Source organism: Carassius carassius, chromosome 24, assembly GCF_963082965.1.
Source record: "Carassius carassius chromosome 24, fCarCar2.1, whole genome shotgun sequence".
Taxonomy (NCBI): domain Eukaryota; kingdom Metazoa; phylum Chordata; class Actinopteri; order Cypriniformes; family Cyprinidae; genus Carassius; species Carassius carassius.
This window is the reverse complement of record NC_081778.1, coordinates 2632442-2654559: the sequence shown is the minus strand read 5'-3', so window position 1 is coordinate 2654559 and position 22118 is coordinate 2632442. Positions and strand designations below refer to the sequence as shown.

The 22118-nt window shown below is 38.5% G+C and overlaps 3 protein-coding genes across 3 annotated transcripts in view; 1 reads left to right on the top strand and 2 right to left on the bottom strand.

The window, feature by feature from the left end:
* The window catches only part of LOC132102715 (nuclear inhibitor of protein phosphatase 1-like), a 7711-nt gene extending 6837 nt beyond the window's left edge, over positions 1–874 (bottom strand). Inside the window, exons 1-2 of the mRNA XM_059507335.1 lie at positions 720–874; positions 357–417 (exon numbers count right to left, since the gene is read on the bottom strand). Of these exons, the coding sequence (XP_059363318.1) occupies positions 357–417; positions 720–769 (111 nt within the window). The 5' untranslated portion in view covers positions 770–874. The remainder of the gene's footprint in view (positions 1–356; positions 418–719) is intronic.
* The window catches only part of LOC132102717 (2-oxoisovalerate dehydrogenase subunit beta, mitochondrial-like), a 486592-nt gene that overhangs the window by 172547 nt on the left and 291927 nt on the right, over positions 1–22118 (bottom strand). The window lies entirely within an intron of this gene.
* On the top strand, positions 1276–9462 carry LOC132102714 (protein THEMIS2-like). The gene is made up of 6 exons (XM_059507334.1): positions 1276–1642; positions 3081–3221; positions 3836–4258; positions 5928–7102; positions 8476–8584; positions 8748–9462. Exons 1-6 carry the CDS (start codon positions 1546–1548, stop codon positions 8816–8818), a joined length of 2016 nt encoding a protein of 671 aa, XP_059363317.1. The 5' UTR covers positions 1276–1545; the 3' UTR covers positions 8819–9462.

The following is a 22118-nucleotide window of genomic DNA, read 5'->3' as shown; positions in this document are numbered from 1 at the left end:
CTGAAGACTGGAGTAATGATGCTGAAAATACAGCTGCACATTACATTTTAAAGTATTTTTGATCAATTAAATGCAATGCAACCATAGGGAGCAGAAGAGATTTAAAAATGGAAATTCTTACTGTTCCCAAACTTTTGACCGTCAGTGTATTTTTATCCTAGAATTGTGGTCATTAGTAAAAAGAGTTGCTTTAAAGATTTCTTAAAAAGTCTATGGAAAACAATAACACACAGGTTTGGAACAACACGAGGTCGGAGTACGTTACATGCATTAGTTAAAATAATAAAAATCTGCGATGGCTAGTTTTTTTTACTAACTGTATTATCAACTAGAATTTGTAAGACTGAGTGAAATACCTCGACGAGTTTGTCTCCCTTCAGCACGTCCAGATGCAGTCCTGCTGGAGGCTTCCCTGCCCTGAAACCAGACCAACACACGAGCTCAAACCAGCCACTACAACACACACAGCATCTGAGGTGTCCTCGGGTACAAGATTCACTTCGAATTACCAAATTACTTCGATTAATTAAACGCAGTACACAGTTCTACACAACGAAGGTAGTTTGTAAAAACGGGTTTGAGCTCCACAGTGCGACGGAAGATCCGCTAAAAGAGCACGAGAGCTAACCGTTCGCTGCAAGATTGCTGTTTTTTTAATGCTGGATACGATAAAGACTTATTCATGCATTAAATGCAGCAATTACTGGAGTGTGTTTTACCATGATGGACAGTCGAAAGATGGGTTCGTTGCTGTAGTATTTGTTTCCATTGTCACACATTCTCCCCTGCTACAGACACGCCAAGCATCTTGGGTAATCTACTCAAAACTGAACGACGTCTTCCGGCTCATGAATAATAAAGATGCTCTTTCAGAACTCGTGATTGATTGGCTTAAAAGCAGACGTGAGTAAGTGGGCGTCACTCAAATGGCGAATAAGCGAATCTCTCGGTGGTGAATGACAGACGCGAGAGAACGCCCCCTTTATGAAGATTGACCAATAGCAGGATCGCGTAATTAATATTAATGAGCTAAGCGTTCGCCATAAAAGGATTTGGATCGTCGCCTTCCGGGGATGTAATGGGAGTTACCAGATCAGGGTGTTTTTAGACCATGATACCTGATTGGCTGACGTCATAGTGATGGCATGTTTAGGGGTGGGGTGGGGTTGGGTAAGGGGGATCATTTTGATTGCATGATTTAGAAACACCCAGCAGTTTGAAAACACCCACAAGGTCATAAACGCCCACTTTTGTTCTGCAGAGACCTAATCTCCTTCCGGGAGACGGTTTTATAGGCAGAATGAAGTTAAACAGCATACACATTAATTATTAACACGTTTATTGTATGTTGAAACTAAAAGTACATGTATATTAATTTACATTTAATTAAAATGTATCTATTTCAATCAAGGCAAATGAAAGGCTTGTGTGCAGGTCCCTCAGTCTATGTGTTAGTGCCTGTGGTTCAGGGTGAGTCCCTCTGAGACTTCCTCTCTGAACTCTAGTTAAGTGTGTGCAGACTGAATATCAGCTCAGCTGAGAGAGATGGGCGACCTCCAGTCTCTGCGAGTCTTCATCAACTGTCTGGATCAGCAGTCTCTACCCCGCATCCTGCAGATCTGCTCTGGGGTTTATTTCCAAGGTAGGTTCTTCTTTCTCTCTGCATATTCTGCATGACACTTTGACTCTCTTCAGGCATAAAAAAAAAAAAAAAACCTTTTTGTGTTCTCCTATGTCCATACATTTATTTTGCATTTAGATTATTAATAATTAATTGTTTTCCAGTTTTATGATTCTTTTAGCAATCATAATTTTGTAAAATAAGGAACAAGAATGTTCTCTAAATGCTATGCTGTGTTGAGATTGACTCTGGTGCCAGAGACCTTGATGATGTACAAAATAATGATGGCTTTGAAATGAAACTTATTAGTTCTTTTAATAATAATTTGTCAAATATTACTGCAACCCCCTGTATTTATGTTTTTATTTATTTAGAAATGTGACTTGTATAATGTTGTTTCTGTTTAGGGTAAATTTGACCTATTTTTACATTTGAAAATACATAGTGAAAAATACAAAGAGACAATGTGCGTATGAAACCTGTCATGTTTTATGGATGGGATCTGTGAAACTCCAAACCAAAGTAAAGTAACATCTGCTAAGCAAGTTAAAATGTCATACTCCACCATAAACTGTTTTTATTGTCATTGAAATGATTGTGGGGTCTCTCCGGCCCCAAACAGGACATGAGGTTTAAGATCCTTTTATTTTTTTCATTGTCTTTGTGGTTTATGCTGTGCATCCTCAGTACAAGCAGATGTGTGACCGGATGAGCAGTTGGGTTTAGTCTCATCTGCAGTTTTTGTTTTTCTTATAAAGGGTGATCTCAAATCAAATGTAAACATAAGTAGTTCACAGCTATTTATACATCAGGATACAAATGTGATCATCATTTTGATTCATATATGCAACAGCTTCTTATATATGCAATATTATAGGCTTATTTACTGTATCTGTTGAATGTGCTTTTACATGCATAAAACTGTAAAAGTCATGACTGTGTACTTTAAATCAATGGTTGTCAGGACCCCAGCACAGTCTCAAAGTTGTTTGTAATACATAAATAACAAAAAGTATTCAAATTATTCATATTTAACAAACAAAAAAAAAATTCAAAGGTTATGAGGATAAGTATTTGCACCACAATACTACTATATAAGGAATGTGTTTTTACTGTTTGTTTATCTATACAATTTCCCCATGCTGAACGGAACAGACTTGCAGCCCAACCCAAGTTGAGAACCACTGCTTTAAATAAAGAGCATGTTTTAAATTTGTAGTACAGTACTGGAGTAAAATAAAACAAAAATCAATACGATGCATCGTCACAAAGGAATATCTATTTAATCCATACTCTCACAGTTCTATGAAATGCAGAGATATAGAAAGGTCTGACTCACTATGGCATGTTGGACTGTGCAATCAAAGTCCATCTTAACATTTTATAGGAATCAACTCGTATTAAAATGAACCCCTATGGTTTATGCAAATAGGGCATGATGATGTTTTATTTTTTTCAGGGTCCATTTATGAGCTTTCAGGGAGTGAAGTGTGCTTATCTACTGGAGATTTGGTGAAGGTCATTGGTTTAGAGCTCCTGTCTGTATCTTGTGAGGAGATTGACACTAGAGCTTCATTTGAATTGCCTGCTGGATATCCAGGTGAGCCGCAAAACAACGGCAAGATGCTTACAAGTAAAATATTATAAACTAGAATTTAGTATTTTGGCCTGGTGAAACCTCTTCTTGTGTTATTCAGCATATGTTTAAATTACTCAGTAAATAACAGCCCAGATGACTAGAAGTAAACTGGGACAGCATTCACATAGATATGGCTGTTTTTTTATTTATATTTTCTATTTAAAGCATTGGTGAAAATAATCTACTGTTAAAGTGTGTTATTTCTAGTATTATACGTCACCAAATGGAATTCCAAAAAATAAAGATTGTTTTCAAACAGGTTTCCCTGCCACTGCACAAACAGATCTTATCCATGATTCATTATATTGAGGCAGGATGTTCAAACAAAGCAATGCTTTAAGTTATGATCATAAATTTAAAAACAAATTGTAGGGAAATGAGAAATAAATTATTAAAAACAATTATATAAAAATATTCAAGTATAAAAACAGCTTGTTTATCCAAAGCAGTTGCCAATCCATGAATAAGACATGGTGCCAGTTGAGATCTTTCAAGGTGGCTGTTGTTCAAGGAAATTAATTTATTTAAAAAACTTGTCAGATTTATCGATTTTTACACACTGTGCATCTCTCTAGGTCACTTCAGACTTGTCTCTGAGGACCTACCATACAATTCACTAGAGGAAATTGTGAGTTTGTGTCCTGTTGGGGCGGACTCCTGTGGCTCCTTCACCTTCATAAGCCAAAACGAGTTGACTCTAGACAACTTCACAATACCTGCAGGAAAACAGTTGACCTTGCTGTCGGTGGAGGTTGCCAAAAATGGAGAAAGACTGGCACGGTGTCAAGTGGTGGAGCAGAACATGGCCTCTGCAGAGATACTCCTTCCTCTGTCGCTCAGAGGAGAGTTTTATGAGCGTCAAGGTGACCGCGGGTTCTCTCTACAGGAAATCATGTCATCATCCAGGCTGAGTTGCCGTCGCTTCCGCAATACAGATGAGAACAGTGGGAGCTTGTTGGTTTTCAGCCCAGTGTATGAAATTAGTGCCATTATGCAAAGTAAGTATAACAGTGTTACTTGGTAAATATTTGCCAAATCATTTTCCCATGACAGTTTGCTGGTGCCAAAGCCAGATCCATAGTGCTGCAGTGATGATGTATTGATCAAAAAAAGTGTTCATTGGCTTTTGGATTATTTCTGAAAACAATCTGTGTCCAACCTCTGTGGTCCCTCTGAGCCACTTGTGACTAACCACTGTTTTCAAAACGTTGCAGAATAAAAATGTTTTTAAAAAAAACAATCTAGGAAGAATAATGGAAAGCAAAAATATATTACACAAACCACATAGTTTTTCATTATATATAGGGCTTCCTTGAAAGTTACTTTGAATAAAATCAATAACGCAGTCTTGAACTGGAAATTAGTTGATATGAATTTTACTAATCAAGGTCTTTGGGTTTACCTGAAAACTACAGGCCAGGGTATTGGAGCAGAGTTGGAGTCCTCCACGAGTGGGATTGAGTACACCTGTGCAGCGGTGTCCAGTCCTGCTCCGGGAGGGCCACTATCCTTTTAAAGTTTAGCTCTAACTCTGATCTAACATACTTAAACCTTTGAGTTTACCTGAAACTTACACGGTGGGGTGTTGATGCAGAGTTGGAGTCCTCCATGAGTGAGACTGAGTACATGTCAGAGTAGGAGTAAGAAAAAGTGATGAGGACGTTGAAGATCTTGATGAAGATGTTTATTACAGCATAGCAGTGATAAAATACCTTGGGTTCAGTGGAGTTGGAATGAACCTGAAATATCCTAAACACAATTTGTCAATTAAATGTCATAGCCATAGAATTTAGCATCTTACTTTCTAATTTCTTTGAATCTTTTAAAATAATAATAATAATAAAAAAAATTGCTTGAAGTGCATTAGCAACTTTTCCCTCTCCTTTTAGGCAGAATAGGCTTAAGAACTCCTGCTAATACTGACTAAAGCAAATTATCTTCTGCCCTTAATTTTCTTTTCTAGATTGTTTAAATGAGGTGGTTCCCTGACAAAAATAACATAAATGAAAGAAACCGCTTCTCTTACCTTTTTACTTGCTTTTTTTGGAAATCCCTTTGTGGGTGGCTTGCCAATGTAAGAAAAAGTGATGAGCATAGCAGTGACAAAGTACATGTAGTACCTTAGGTTCAACAAATAACATAACTGTTGACTTTCTTCTTCTCTATAATAATTAAGCCATTTCGGGAATTGAACATGATCAAACATATTGTGGAGTTGAATCTAGGTCTGGGCAGAATAGATTCTTAGGGGTGTCCAGTCATGCTTTTTGAGGACCATTAAGGGCCCGATATACTTCAAACAAAGTTCGTTTTCGTTCTTCGTTTCGGGGCAAAAAGAAGTTCAAAAGGGCTGAGCAACGGTATACTGTTAACAAACTTTCCAACACTCCGGCACTGCTAGGGTGATAAACAATATTGATCAGTTTGTTACTTTATTTTATTAATGTTCATTTATTTTAATAAACTGGACAAATTCTTAAACCTTTTAATATTTATATTAGGTATACTGGGCCTTTATCCTGCAAAGTTTAGCTCCAATGCTAAACTCGGCAGGACACTGGCTCTCCAGGTGCAGGATTGGACACCCTTAGGATTGGAGGTTTGATGCATGGAAATGGTCTTGGAATAAATATTTGTTCATGATTTTATTTTTATATTTACATATAGTGAGGAAGAACATAGTCAAGTTCCCATCCAGCCTGGAAGTGGATGTCCAGGACGTGACAGAACAGTTCCAGGATTTTGTTTTCATAACACCGCTATCAATGACTGAAGTTGCGATTAAGCCAGCGGAGTCCTTCCCAACTATGGCAGAGATCATTGATGGCCCAGAAGGCAATCAGTTTTTTAATTGCAACTGGTTTCAAGATATGCAAAGAAGCCGGCGCCTCGTGTTACATAGTTGTAGAACAACAACAATGATATTAGCCTCAACTCCAAAGGGGAGGAAGGGAAAACAGTACTTCATCATCTCCGAGAACTATGGTGGAAGAATGAGAAGAAGGGCCCGGGAATTTGAATCCGTGTACGAGATATACTTGGCATCCTCTCAGACTCCAGGATTGAAAGTAAGCGTGACTCGCCACTGCGAGGCGGTGGAGGAAGAGGGAATGCCTGCGCTCAGTGTCGGAGAACAGCTGGAGGTTTTGGGAAAAGCACTGATGGATGGACTCAAGGATTCATCAGGAGCTGCTCAGAAAATAGAAAGTCTAATTTTCAAAAAGACAGTGGAGGTGGATGACGAGGATGAGGAAGATGAAGAAGATAGTAAGGAAATCTCTCTGCCACTGTTTATGGCAGGTCACTTTGTGGAAAAGCTTTCAGACAACAAAAAGTATAAATTAGCAGATTTAGTGAGTAGCTCTTTGCCTGTAGATGTTAAAGTGGTGACTCGGGATAAAGAGCTAGAAAAAGATCCCCTGATGGGGTTACCAGCACTTCAGCTTGAGGAGACTTTCACGGAGACTACGGTGTTGTCAAGCCTACCAAATAAACCACACTGGTGCTTTGAGTTGCCAGTACGTTGGTTACAAATGTCTCTCTGTTTCACCTCTGATCCTCTGCCATGGTCTAGTAATGAGACCCCAGAACTTCACATAGAGACAGTTACTGAGGTTACAGAGAAATTCTACTATGAATATCATAAACTTACAAGCAAAATTGAGGAACCACCTCCTCGTCCACCAAAAAGGAAGCCATCCAGTTCAGAAGTGCCTAAAAAGCCTCCCAAGTCCAACTCAAAATCACCAAATTTAAGGAGTGCTGTGACCAAACATCTCGACAACCTGTCGCTGGGTCATATAAAGGGTAGACGGGCTCCTGCTCCACCTCCACATGAGGAGGTAAGCACAAACCTTTAGTCACCCACTTCAACTGAAATGTAGAATTCACCAAGAATATCTAGGTTTCATAATGAGTCATTCTTAGATTATCTAATACAGGATTATCTATTACTGCTTTTTCCAAATTCCCCTCTGTGGTGACGGAAAAATCAATTGCTCACATATTTACATGGTAAAGTTTAACCAACCTGCTCTTTGCTATACAATGAAAGTGACTGGGGATGGACACTGTTAACATCCAATAATGACAAAGCACCATTAAAGTACCATACATGCAGGCTGGCTATAATTTAAATTAATTACACCTATGTATATATACTGGATCTAGTACTTCTTTATTACTTATTTTAACATATCCACAATTATGTTTTCCATACATAGATGTCTAAGCACAGTCTACAAAGCATAATAGATTTACAAAGATATTTCTCTAAAAAGAATCAATGTAATTAAGGCAGTTACGAATTTATATATTTCCTTTTCTATAAGGGCAGATATTTTCTAACCTCAATAAACGTAATCTTTGAATGTCAAATTCTTACATTTTAATTTAGAATAAGACACTTTAGGACTATTACCAATTAAATCAAATCAGTATATCAACAAAATCCATGTTGAAAAGCTGCATCTGACATTTAATGCAAGTTTGTTTAATACAGCTCAGCAGGCATTTACACAGCAATTACAGTTGCTTAAGTAATTTTCTGTGATTGTTTTCAAAATAAAAATTTGAATACAGAATTATAAAATGATGGAACATGAGGATAGATTAATTCAGCAATAAAGTAGGACTGACTTTAAGTCATTTAATCATTCGCTCAACCATTTCATTCAAAATGTAGATGCATTGAGGAGTGATACTTGGGAGTGTAGCTTGGAGTATCCCAAGTTCTTATCATTATTACATTTCAATACATTACATTTCACTGGAATTTATTTAAATTATCACTAAAATTTTTCAATGTGAATATTAGTGCAAAGTAAACGTAGGGCTTCGGACAGCATTGCTTAAGTTGTATGGACCACTTATATCACTGAAGCATGTCTTTTTCCTTACTTTTCAATATAAGAACATGTCATTATTAAATAGCATTTTTTCTTTGTTTGGTGGAACAAAATATATGTTTAGAACAACCCATGGGTGAGGTAATGATTGAATTTTCATTTTTGGGTGAACTATTCCTGGGTTAACTATTAGTACATGCATAAATCATCACTTGCAAAGTCTGCTGCAAACACCATGTGGGATGGTAACTATGTGTGTATTACTGAACAGAAATCCCCATATCGTCACATGTTCCTCTTTTCACATTTGTTTAGCTGAATCAGCAGCTTATAAATGTAATTTATTTTTTCTTGTTCAACTCCACTAGACTTCAAACCATCCCTCTCCACAGTTGCCCAAGCAAGGCTCATCAATAGCAGAGAGCGCCACTCCGCACAATATGTATGTCAGAAGCCCCAAAGTAGCACACAAATCAGGTTGGTTTCTCTTTGCATTTGAAGACATTTGTTGCTCTAATGAGGTTTAACCTTTATTTGATGATACTTTATTTGATGAAAAGCACATCAAGGAGCTGAAATATTATGTACACTAATATATTCTTTCCTTTTCTTCCTCCAAAAAACAAAAACAAAAAAACAGCACAGAGACTCTCTGACTCTGACCACGATTATGAGTCTATCCAAGAATCATTTGAAAACTTCATTAGTTAAAGGACACTTTGTATTCAGCTGTGTCTGCATAGCAAGACGTGACAAAGAAACCCAAGAAATCAATCATATGGAGTCTCCACTGCACCCATAGCTAATGCTGATCTGAAATATTTCATTGTGTCTAAATACTCAAAGACAATGCAAGGTTTAACAAATATACCATTTATTGTAAATTATACAATGCCATTTTTATTGCTTTTTATGACATGCTGACCTCTAAAGACAGAAAATAAGTTAAAATGAGTGAAAATTGCTTCTATTAAAATGACTTAAACAAACTAAAGTGATGCATTCATGTATACATACACACACACACACACACACACACACACACATATGTACTAGATAAGAAATGGGCTTATAAATGCAATCTGATGAAAAAAAGGTAATTAGACTTCATTGTCTGTTGATCTGAAATTGTCCTCATCAATGGTGGAGAAAATGTGTCCCTCGTTGCTGAGAAAATCCACAACTTGCCTGTAAAAAAGGTAAAAAGAAGTGAGAATCAGACGAGTGAATAGCAGTAGTATTTAATGATGAGGCGTTTGTGCAGCAGACAGATATTAGACTCAGAACTTGATTCACTTTGAAAGCTGGCCTGGTTTCTGTTTTTAGACAGCTTTTGCAGACATTTGTCTTAGTGCAGTGCAGTGTTCATTTTGATTTCGTTTTAGTAATAGTATTTTGACTAATATGGTATTTTATTTTAGTCATCTGAATTGTTTGTTTAGTTTTAGTTGACAAAATATCATAAGATTTTAGTCGACTAAATCTAAAGTAAATTTAGTCTGCCTAGATTTAATGGCTTTAATTTCTGTGCATTTATTAAGCAATTCTCTAAAATGTCCTAAGTTTGATATTAAGGTTTTATCATGATAGACACTGATTTAACTGGGGTGACACAAAACATGCCTTTGATAAAACTAAATAAAACCACAACTGAAATTCCAATGGTTATATAAATTAATTCTGCATTCTTTATAACCACTTGTTTACCATGTTCTTCATTCTTTCAAGCAAACATTTTCTTTAAATAAATGTAGATGAATCTTTAGGGCTCGTAAAAAAATTTTTTTTTTTCAGTCAAGAACATTGAGTGATTTTATGTCTTTTGTTGCTTGATTAACATCAATGACTCGGACAGTAGCAACTAAATTAAGCTGCTGTCCCTTTAAAACTGAATGCACAGCTGCAATGGATGCAATGTACTGAAATACATTCTCCCTACTGTTTATGTTGAATTAAGATGTAATCAATTGTTTACGTGAACAATTCAACATCATTTTGTGTGTAATTCTACATTCATGAGACGCGAAAGAGTACGTGCATGAAGAGATGCGCTTCTCATATGTATGCAACCAACCTCGGAACCACATAGCAGATTCCTTCTGAATAAATCTCTTCCCAAATCTTCCCTGCCTAACCGTCTAGTTTTCATTACTGTAGTTGATGTAAATGTCAATTGCATTTACGTAATAGTTTTTGTCATTTATAAATAGTTTTAGCTCGTTATCATCTTTTTGTCAGTGAATTTGTATTTATAAATGTTATAGAAATTAACACTGGTTCACAGTTATAGAGAAAAAGGGTATTGACAAGCATTTGCATCAATAATTTATTAGATTAACAAATAATGACAGACCCATCACCCAATAAACATACTGTGAACGTGAACGACCTGTGAACGACCCCAGGTTACCATGGCATTTTGTTCACAGCAGGTTATTCCTGTTTCTTTCTGTGTCATGAATGTTAATCAAACAAAACCATGAGATAAATCACTTTTGTCGCTTTAAACACAGATTATTAGATTGAATTTGTACACTGAAGACTATGCAGTGTTGTTTTACATTTGATTGTTCAATTTCCATACCTGGACACTGCTAGACTTACCTAAAAAATATACAGCACTGTTTATTTGTATCTTTTTATTTTTATTTGTATCATTTTTCTATTATATTTATCTATTCTTATCATTTGTTTATTTTCTATGCTGATTTACAAAATCACCCCAATTATTGTTTTATTTATTTATTTATTTTAATCTTTTTAAGAGCTATTGAAGTCATCTGGTGATTTTTTTCCAGATTGCAGAAAAACTAAATATAACAATCTGAGTTTTCTCCAATATCATGCAGCCCTACAAAAAGTATTTTAAACATTCATAAGAACCATTTTTAATAACTCCAGCTCAATTATCATCAATTATAATTGGAGCTCCTATCATATTAGAATGACTTCTGAAGAATCAAGAGACACTGAAGACTGGAGGAATGATGCTGAAAATCAATTATACTTAACATTATATTACAACAGAAAAGTTATTTCAAATTGTATTATTTCACAATATTACTGTTTTCACTGTATTTCTGATTAAATAAGTGCAGCCTTGGTGAGCAGAAAAAGACCTCCTTCAAAGTTATTAAATAACAATTCTAAGTTTGAATTGTAATGTAGGTCAAAGTTCAGGTCAAGTGCATGCTGCTTCACCTGGGCGATAAAGCACTATCTATAGACGGTTTCATCGGGCGCACGCGCCTGGACCTAAGTTAACTTCCGGTCTGTGTTGTGTATATCGGTCTGGCTGCGGTGCCTTCTACAAACGTAGTTAAAGTCAAGGTGATGAGTAGACTGAAGTTGGGGTCAGGTGGTTGTGCTGCGGGATGTGTTTCCCATACATTTATTTATTTTTGGCGACTCGCCACAATTTTAAAACTGATCGATTTTCAAAAAGGCTTCGTTGAATAAACATGAGTAACGTTATGTACTGCACGTTTAATAATAATAATTCCTTACATTTATATGTTTAAATATCAAAACGAGGCACATGTGTTTTTATATCGCTGTATTTCTGAAGGAAGACTTGCATGTTATATGTCTGATAAAGCAGCGTGTGAGCGTACCAGCTCTGCTTTGTTTACAGCTGTTACTGGGGAAACCTCTATTTCTCGCGCTTTATGTCTATGCTTTAAAACATATCATGCTGCCAAAGAATGAATTTGCATTTTCATTAAGTCCGCCTGATCCACGCGGCAAACATATTTTGTTTGTTTATCAAAAAATATCTACTCTAGATGGACTTGGCTGTTGTTATTGAGTTGTTACTATTTGGAAGTCTACCGGAAGTTAAGTAAGGTCCACAAAAGCGCGCATGCAAAGTAACGTTTGTTTATGTTGTTGCCGTTGAAACCGTCTATAATTATCGACGGTACACCATCATCAATAACGATAGAAAGAATGTTTGATATATACCATGATAGTTTCATGCTCTTTTCCCATTTAAAGGTGTGTATTATGAGTGACAAGTACACAGCCAACAGAACACAAACACACTGAAATGAGGAGACTGTGGATAAAAAAATTAAAAGGAATATTAGTCGACTTTAAAATTAAAATTTGCATTCAAATGCAAAAATGTTTGAATTTTAGGTTTGCATCTGGGAGCCTTATCAGCCTTATCCACTGCTGCATTTTTCTATTCAAAATCTAAGAGAAATAAAGAAGCTCGATGTGGAGAAGATATTGGTTAGGATAAAACTGAAACCAAGCCATTCACACAGATCATATATTCAGCGCATTATTTAGATGCATGACTATGACAGTTGTATTTGCGTCTCGCATAAGAGATGAATAGAAAGCCATGCAAAGTTAAAAGAGGTTCAACTTTTAGAAAACATGTCTCATGAATTTGTGGGGTTTTTATACCATTCCACTGTGTCTCTCATGTTTTTAAATGCCATCATGTGATTAACGCTTTGGCCATTTGTAGTAGGCTATGCACACATGATGGTGTTTTGTTCATTATTGTTTATGCAATTTATGAATTCATGTTTTATCAACAAACAAGGGCTGTAGGATAAATCACATGTGATTGTCATGCGCATCTCATCAGTAAAGTTGATTCAGTGATAGTACCCATAAATCTCCATCACGTGCTTTCAGATGCATTTAATACACAGAGCGGATCACAGACAAGCTACGTAATATTGCAATTATATGAATCACATTTGATTAGAAGTGAAGTGACATTCAGCAAAGTATGGTGACCCATACTCAGAATTCATGCTCTGCATTTAACCCATCCGAAGTGCACACACACAGAGCAGTGAACACACACACACACACACTGTGAGCACACACCCGGAGCAGTGGGCAGCCATTTATGCTGCGGCGCCCGGGGAGCAGTTGGGGGTTCGGTGCCTTGCTCAAGGGCACCTAAGTCGTGGTATTGAAGGTGGAGAGAGCACTGTACATGCACACTGTACATCCACCCACAATTCCTGCCGGCCCGAGACTCGAACTCACAACCTTTCAATTGCGAGTCCGACTCTCTAACCATTAGGCCAGGACTTCCCCAAATGAACACTATATTGCGTAGCTTGTCAGTGTTAGAGTCTTTATTAATGCCATTTATGTTTTTGTTAATATAGAACATAACACTGGTAAACCAAATGAATGTAACATGGCAAAGATGAATGCACTTTTGGAAACTGAATGTAAGGGAAATGTCATTTTGGATTTTCTGTGGTCTAATGTGATGCTGTTCATGTTCATGATGACATTTTCTTTTATCACTATAATTAATTTATAGCATTAACAAGATGATCTGTTGAATTAATTTTGGAAGCGATGACTGATGAATGTATTTTCAGTCCAGTGCCTGTAGGCCTATATAAGATTAGTATTGACCAAGTTCAGAGGCTGTCATATGTGGATCAACTTACAATGTTGTGTAGTTTCAGTATGAAAAATATGTTTCGCATTGATTCAATGGATTTATATATATATATATATATATATATATATATATATATGTATATATATATTTATTTATATAAAAATCTTATAATAAATGAGAAAATCAAAACCTGGATTTGAATTTATGTTATTATAACCTGAAGATTCTATGGGAATATTTGAAACCGAAAAGTATTTTTCTTCTTTTTAAAGAAAACACATTTTTACTCAAATTAATCAAAAGAAAGAAATGTATGTACCGAGCTGTGACATCTGTGTACCCTTCCACTCCTAATATATATATTAGGGGTTCGGTAAGTACTTTTCTTTTCATGTATTTTGAACAGACAGTAGTACAACATGAAAAAAAAACTTCCGCCTCATGTGAAAATACTAAATATTATCACATTATGTATAAATCATCTGCAGAACATACAGTGTCCTTCATATGTATTGGAACAGTAAAGACAAAATTGCTTTCTCTGCTGTGGAGTCAGGACATTTGCAAATATAATTAAAATATGAATATGCGACAAAACTACAGAATGTCACATTTTATTATTAGGTCCTTCAACACATACATGTTTTACCAAATAAAAAGGACAGCACTTTTAGAGCTTATCCCACTATTTGATGTGCAATCAGTGCAGCGAAATGCTTTTCTCCAGCCTTTAATGCAGCCAATTCCAACTGTTGCTTGTTTTTGGGAGTTGCTGTCTTAGTGTCCTCTTCAGCTGGTGAAATTAATGTTCAATCGGATTTAAATCTGGAGATTGATTTGGGCAATCTAAGACTTTACATTTCTTTGCCCTGATAAAGTCCTTGACTGAACTGGCAGGGTGTTTTGGGTCATCGTCCTGATCCAATATGAAGCGCTTTCTAACGAGTTTGGTGGCATTTTCTTGAATACTGGTAGCCAAGATGATTTTGTACCCTTCCAAATTCATTCTGCCACTTCCATCATACATTAAGTCATCATTAAAATGAAAACGTCCTGTTCTAGAGCCCATGCCATGACACCACCTCCACCAAGCTTTACAGATGAGATTGTATGCTTAGGATCATTTGAAGTTCCCTTTTTTATCCACACTTTTGCTTTCCAATTACTTAGATAAAGGTTAATCTTTGTCTCATCGGTCCATCAACTTCACGTTTGTGAAGAATCTTCCCTTTCTATGTTTGGTGCTGATCAGAGGTTTGCATCTCGCTGTGTATCTTCTGTAATTCTGTGTCAGATTCTCCTGCGGACTTTAGATTGACAGAGCACCACCCCAGCTTTCTGGATGTTGTTGGTGATTTTACAGACATGTATTTTAGGGTTCATAATCACAGCTTTTATGATTTGTCTGTCATACAACAACTGTTGTTTTTCTCAATCGATCAGGTCGCCGTTGGTTGCTGATGTTGGCGGTAGTTTCCAAACTCTTTTCTCCATGATTTTTGTTTTTCCTATAGTTCTAATTGATTTCCTCTTTTATTTAGCATCCAAATTTTTTGCTTTTCTTTCAGAGTCGGCTTCATCGTCTACATCCTGGTTTGTGTGCGTCATCATCGAATGAAAGTCATCATTAGAATGCAGAAGTAATGGATATAACTGGTAAAACACATTCCCTGCATTTAATATCTGAAGAACTAATGCAACAGGACACAGCTGAACTCTTAGAAAGACATGTGAGGACACTGTTTCAATACTTCTGCTCACATCAGATGGGAGATGAAACTCTAAAAGTGCTGATCTTCTTAGCTGGGAAAACATCTTTGTGTTGAATCACCCAATAATAAAATGTGACATTCTGTAGTTTTGTCTCATATTCATCTTTTAATCATATTTACAGATTTCTTGACTCCACAGCAAAAAGAACAATTTTGTCTTTACTGTTCCAATACTTATGGAGGGCACTGTATATAGAATCAAGGAATAAATCATTGAAATATATTTGGGAAAAACTGTGTGACACGTAACAACCTATATATGCAAAGTTTAATTTCATTTTTGTGACAGGGTTATTTTGTTCACAGAAAGGAAACTTGAATGGCAGAAAGCACATCCTATTTGTTTTATTTATTTTACAAAACTACAAATTTTCGTTTTCATTGTAGATGTAAACAAATAAAAGCAGCCCTTTATACAGTGATGCATTATTAATAAGACTATAAGTGTTTCAAATTGATTCTGCTCGTATAAAGAAATAGTTTTGATCACTAATAAATTAATATTATATAATGGTTTAGCATTCAGATGTTACAATGCAAATATGGACATATTATGGAATATTTAAATTTGTGCCGAATAAGAGAGGAAGGATGCACAAACATGGTCACTGTCTAGTTAGTCTCACGTATTCATGGTCTGGAATTCAATGCTTTCAATGGCCAAGGCCCACCCATGAAGCCGTTTGACCAACATGTCAAACAACCAATCACAGTTTATTTCGTTCATCATATTTTATAGATTCTATGCCGCGAACTTTAAATATTTCACATACTTTTGAAAATCCAATATTTAGTTGATCCTGGTAAGCGCTCGTCATCACCGTTGTAAACACGGCAGCTTTCTCCTTTCGTAAATGGACTGCATTTATATAGTGCTTTCAACAGACCACATGGTCATCCAAAGCGCTTTACAAGTTGCCTCACATTTACCCATTCACACACTCATTCACACACCGACTGCGGTGTCAGCCATTCAAGGCACCATCCAGCGCGTCAGGAGCAGCTGGGTTTAGGTGTCTTGCTCAAGGACACCTCGACATGTGGAGCCGGGGATTGAACCACCAACCTTCCGGTTTGTAGACAACCTACACGAACCACTGAGTCACTGCCGCCCCTACAGCTAAACTGCAGAAAAGGCAGCCTTTACCCCGGAAACCCCATAAATAAAGCAGCTGCTACTTTCTAAAACATTGAAATAATTTAAACAGCCATTCAGATTTTGTGGATTTGCTATGGTGTTCATCACGGCAAAAAATACTTAAATATTTAGACTAAATAGGCTATTTATTTTAAAACTGGACTACAACATGCCCAAGATATTGTTTGAAAGTGTTTTGATTCTTTATTGTTCGTTCACACTTTACATTAGGGCTTCATTAGTTAAGAAACTGCAAATGAAAAATTCTTCTGAACATTCATTAATTAATAACAAGCTGTTAAATCCAAAGTTGCAGCTGTGGTATTTAATGAGCTAACATGAACTAAGACTTGTATTTTTTTAATAAAGATTAATAACTTCTGAAGCAAATGTTGCTAATACTCATTGTGAATGCATTAACTAAGATTAACTAATGAGGTCTTATTGTAAAGTGGTACATATTGGTCTTTATAGTTCTTTTGCACTTTAATCTGTGTAAAACATTTAACTTTATATATTTTTCTGTGTTGCTTTATTGTATTTAAATGTTCAGTTATTTTTGTTATAAAAAGTTATTTAACCAGATATATTGTATTATGACCACTTTTTTAAAACTAAATTTCAATACCGTGATAATACTGTATACCGTGATAAAAGCCTGAGCAATTAATTTCAACAGGAAAATTTTATACCTGCATATCCCTACTCTGTGGAGCTCCCGACAAATAGCTTTGGTGGACACAGGAGAGCTGAGGTGCACATTTAATTCTGCAGTAAGTTGACCAGCTGTGGTTTCACGTTTTTTTGGATACAGTCCATGTTAGAACCTCAACGTCCCTTTCAGACATCTTTCTCTTGCCTCAACAGTTACTCTTGTTGGATGTGATCCGTCCTTCATGGTGGTATGCTGACATCACCCTGGATACCGTAGCTCTCAATACACCACAAAGCCTTGCTGTCCTGGTCACAGATACGCCAACAAGACACGCACCAATAATTTTGAACTCTGATATTTCTCTCATTATGTTGTGTTCATTGCAATATTTTATGTACAGCTGTGCCATTTCTCTGCTAATTCAACCTTCACACTCTGCTCTTACTGGCAGAACGTGCAGTCATGGAATACTGGCTACCAGGATGTGTAAATATAGCCATGAAACCTCCAACACTATTTTGGCCAGTGTTTCAGTGTCATTGTCCAACCTCTCTCTCTCTCTCTCTCTCTCTCTCTCTCTCTCTCTCTATATATATATATATATATATATATATATATATATATTATACACCATTTTTATATGTGTAGAAAATGTGTGCAAAAACAGTTTTAGTCCATCCATTGTGATAACATTAACCTGCATTTTCAGGAAAGTTAACATCATGTGTGTCAAAATGACAGAAACACAATATGAAGGTTAACTAGAATTACAAAAAAAATCTAATTTACAAAAAAAAAAAAAGTGCATTTAAAGAAAAACAAAACTGTAATTTACAAATTCATTGCTAAAACGAACAAAACCTAAACTGAATTCAATTTGGAAATAGTATAAAAGAAGACAATTAAATTACAGACAGAACTAAAAGCAGAAATATCCTGAAATACCATTTCTATGCAAGAACAGAGACAGCCTCAGATTAGGAAACAAACCACAGAGTCACAAAATGATGAGAACTTAGCTCTAGTTCATGTAAAATTGCACATGAACCTAACTTTGACAGAATAGAGGAAGCCTTTTCAGGGAAATAAAGGACATGCTATTCTCAAAGCTCATTTGGCGTACAAGAAAAGAAACTGAAACTTGGAAAGAGGAAGAGAAACATCAGATCCCTTTCTGGATTAAGGTCCACTACAAAGCCCTTTCTGTATAGAGACGTTTCCCAGGAGGAGAGGTCTGTACTTGATGACAGTGACGCTCATGCTGCTCAGCTTCTGCTTTAGGTCCTGCATGCTGATGCCTTGAGGCTCATGACAACTCTTGATCAGACTCAAAACCTGCACAAAGGCCAGAATTCATAACAGCAAAATACACACATAGACATACATACATACATACATACATACATACATGCATACATACACACATACATACATACACTCATACATACATACATACATACACTCATACATACATACATACATACATACATACATACATACATACATACACACATACATACATACATACATACATACAGTACATACATATATATATATTGTCACAACAATAAATGGAGGATCCAAAAGCAGAGATGAAAAATAAACAGTCTTTAATGGAATAATCTTAACAAAGGCAGTCTGTCGTATAAGCACACAGAACTGGATCTTGAAATTATGAGCAGACTCCTGTCTGAGGAGGCAGTAGCAGCACAGGAGTTGAACTCAGTCAGGTGAGCACCGCAGGTTCACTCACTCATCGGTACAGCAGGAAACAGAGACTACAGGAAAACTTGACTGTTCCAGACAAACAAGACAGAATAAACGTGAGTACAATTCTTAATTCAAGCTAGCAGCAATACGAACGTGTGACATACAACAATAATCCGACAGAGAAACTACTAAAACCAACACCAGATAAAGGGTGAACACTCAGAGCAAAGTAGGAACGGGTGTCAAAGCAAATCTGCGCGAGCGCTAATAGTAATGACTACCAGATGAATAATGAGGTGTGTGTGTGTGTGCGTGTGTGCGCGAGTGTGTGCTTGTATGTGTGTGTGCGCGAGTATGCGCGTGTATGTGTGTGTGCGCGAGTATGTGTGTGTGCGCGAGTATGCGTGAGAGAGAAGAGACAACCTGACTCATGACAGTACCCCTCCCTCAACGAGCGTCACTAGACGCTCGAAGAAGGGGCCTGGCGGGACCGATAAAAGTCATCAATCAGCGAGCGGTCCAGGACGTCCCGGGCTGGAATCCACCGCCTCTCCTCCGGACCGTACCCCTCCCGAATCCACCAGAAACTGGTGGCCACGCCCCCAAGGGCGAACATCGAGGAGCTTGCGGACACCTTAAAGATAGAAAAAGGTCCGACGAAACGAGGCATGAGCTTGCGAGACGTCTCCTGAATAGGGAGATTGCGGGTGGACAACCACACCCTCTGACCGCAAATATATCTGGGAGATCTAATTCTGCGGCGATTAGCGGCCCTACGAGTTCGCTCCCTGGTCTGACATAAAGCAGCTCTCACCCTCCTCCAGGTACGCTTGCACCTCTGAATGAAAGCCTCGACGGACGGAACTGAAACCAGCGACTCTTGTGCTGAAAAAACAGGCGGCTGGTAACCGAGACAACTCTCAAACGGGGATAACCCAGTGGCAGACGAAGGAAGAGAATTATGGGCATATTCAGCCCAGGGCAATTGCTCACACCAAGACGCGGAATTCTGAGCGGTGAGACTACGCAACATGCGACCAAGAATCTGATTGGTCCTCTCGGCTTGCCCATTGGTCGGTGGGTGGAACCCTGATGGGGGAAGCCCCAATCTGACGACAGAATTCCCTCCAGAACTGAGAGGTGAATTGAGAACCTCTGTCAGACACAATGTCCAAGGGAAGACCATGGATCTTAAAAACGTGATTCACCATAACCTGCGCAGTCTCCTGAGCCGACGGTAATTTAGGAAGCGGAATAAAGCGCGCAGCTTTAGAGAAACGATCCACGACGGTGAGGATGACCGTATTACCAGCCGACGGGGGAAGCCCCGTGACGAAATCCAACGCAATATGAGACCAGGGACGCGAGGGAATGAGAAGTGGTCTGAGGAGACCCGCCGGAGGACTGTTATTAGATTTGGTCTGGGCGCAAATGGGACAAGCCGCAACAAACCGACGAATATCGCGCTCACGAGTGGGCCACCAAAACCTCCGATGAATAGCAGCAAGCGTACCTCTAACCCCGGGGTGGCAACTAATTTAGAAGAGTGACCCCAGCGAAGCACCGTCGAACACGCAACTTCAGGGACATACAACGTTCCCTCCGGAGCGCGGGGTGGCCTCGAGATGCGCGAAAGTGCACGCTTTACCGCTTGTTCCACTCCCCAGACAGCTGTCCCGACCACACAGTGCCGAGGCAAAATCACCTCATCGGTCGAGGAGCCCTCTGAGGAGTCGAACTGCCGAGAAAGAGCGTCAGGTTTGAGATTCTTGGAGCCGGGTCTAAATGAAATAGAAAAATCAAAGCGATCAAAAAATAAAGCCCAGCGTTGCGACAAGACAGCTCCTATCCCAATGTCGGAGGCGTCGACCTCAACAATAAATTGACGTTCAGGATCAGGAGTGATCAGGATGGGTGCGGAGGTAAAAAGCCTCTTAAGGTGATCAAACGCATCCTGAGCAGCCTCTGACCAAGCAAATCGAATCTTGGACGAGGTGAGAGCGGTAAGAGGAGCGGCAACCTAAAATTACGAATAAAGCGCCGGTAAAAATTTGCACATCCCAGAAACCTCTGGAGCGCGAGTCGAGACTCAGGAACCGCCCAATCGAGAACTGCCCGGACCTTATCAGGGTCCATACTAATCCCCTCCGCAGACACGACCGAACCGAGAAACGTAACCGACTGCGCATGAAAGACGCACTTCTCAGCCTTAACATAAAGGCGATTCTCTAAAAGACGCTGCAAGACACGACGAACGTGTTGAACATGTACCTGGAGAGATGGAGAGAAAATTAAAATGTCATCCAGGTACACAAACACGAAAACATTTATCATGCCTCTCAAGACATCGTTCACTAACGCTTGAAACACAGAGGGGGCGTTGACCAACCCGAACGGAAGGACCTGATATTCAAAGTGACCGACAGGGGTGTTGAACGCGGTCTTCCACTCGTCCCCCTCTTTGATGCGCACTAAGTGGTAGGCGTTGCGCAGATCTAACTTAGTAAAGATCTTTGCGCCCTGTATGATCTCGAAAGCCGACGACATAAGGAGCAAGGGATAACGATTCTTGACCGTTATGTCGTTCAGCCCTCGATAATCGATACAAGGACGCAAAGACCCATCCTTCTTTTTGACAAAGAACCCTGCGCCGGCGGGAGACGAAGAGGGAACAATGATTCCCGCATCAAGAGACTCCGTTAGATATTTCTCCAGAGCCTCTCGTTCGGGCGGCGCAAGGGAGTACAGTCTACCGCGCGGGGGCGTGGTGCCAGGAAGGAGATCGATCGCGCAATCGTACGGACGGTGAGGCGGTAGAGAAACCGCCCGGGAACGGCTGAAGACCACCCGCAGATCATGGTACTCCTCCAGGACCCCAGACAAATCATCAGGTTCCTCCTGAAAAACAGAATTAGAAGACACGGGAGTAACAGCAGAAACCAAACAATTAGAATGACAAGATAATTTCCATGAATGAATAGACCCCTTAACCCAATCTATCTGTGGATTATGAAGAATAAGCCAGGGATGTCCTAAAACAATGGGGGTGAAGGGAGATTGAAAAACATAAAAAGAAACAGTCTCCTGATGATTACCGGATACCGTCAAACTAACCGGACTGGTGACACGACGAACTGAGGTGAGCTCTCTACCATCCAGGGCAAAGACAGATGTTACATCAGTGAGATCGATCAGAGGAATCTTGTGTTCACGAGCCCACCTCTCATCTATAAAATTGCCCTCTGCCCCGGAGTCAATAAGCGCGAGTCCAGTAACAGAGTGACCAGCCCAACGAAGAATAGCAGAAACTGTGGTTCGAGACCTTGACGATGAGGTGATGACAGAAG

Bases quoted from the DNA above. Each gene is read 5' to 3' on its own strand.
- LOC132102714 (XM_059507334.1), top strand. From the start codon at position 1,546: ATGGGCGACCTCCAGTCTCTGCGAGTCTTCATCAACTGTCTGGATCAG. The intron at 1,643-3,080 runs GTAGGTTCTTCT...TATTTTTTTCAG, and splicing joins CTCTGGGGTTTATTTCCAAG to GGTCCATTTATGAGCTTTCA. The intron at 7,103-8,475 runs GTAAGCACAAAC...CAACTCCACTAG, and splicing joins CTCCACCTCCACATGAGGAG to ACTTCAAACCATCCCTCTCC.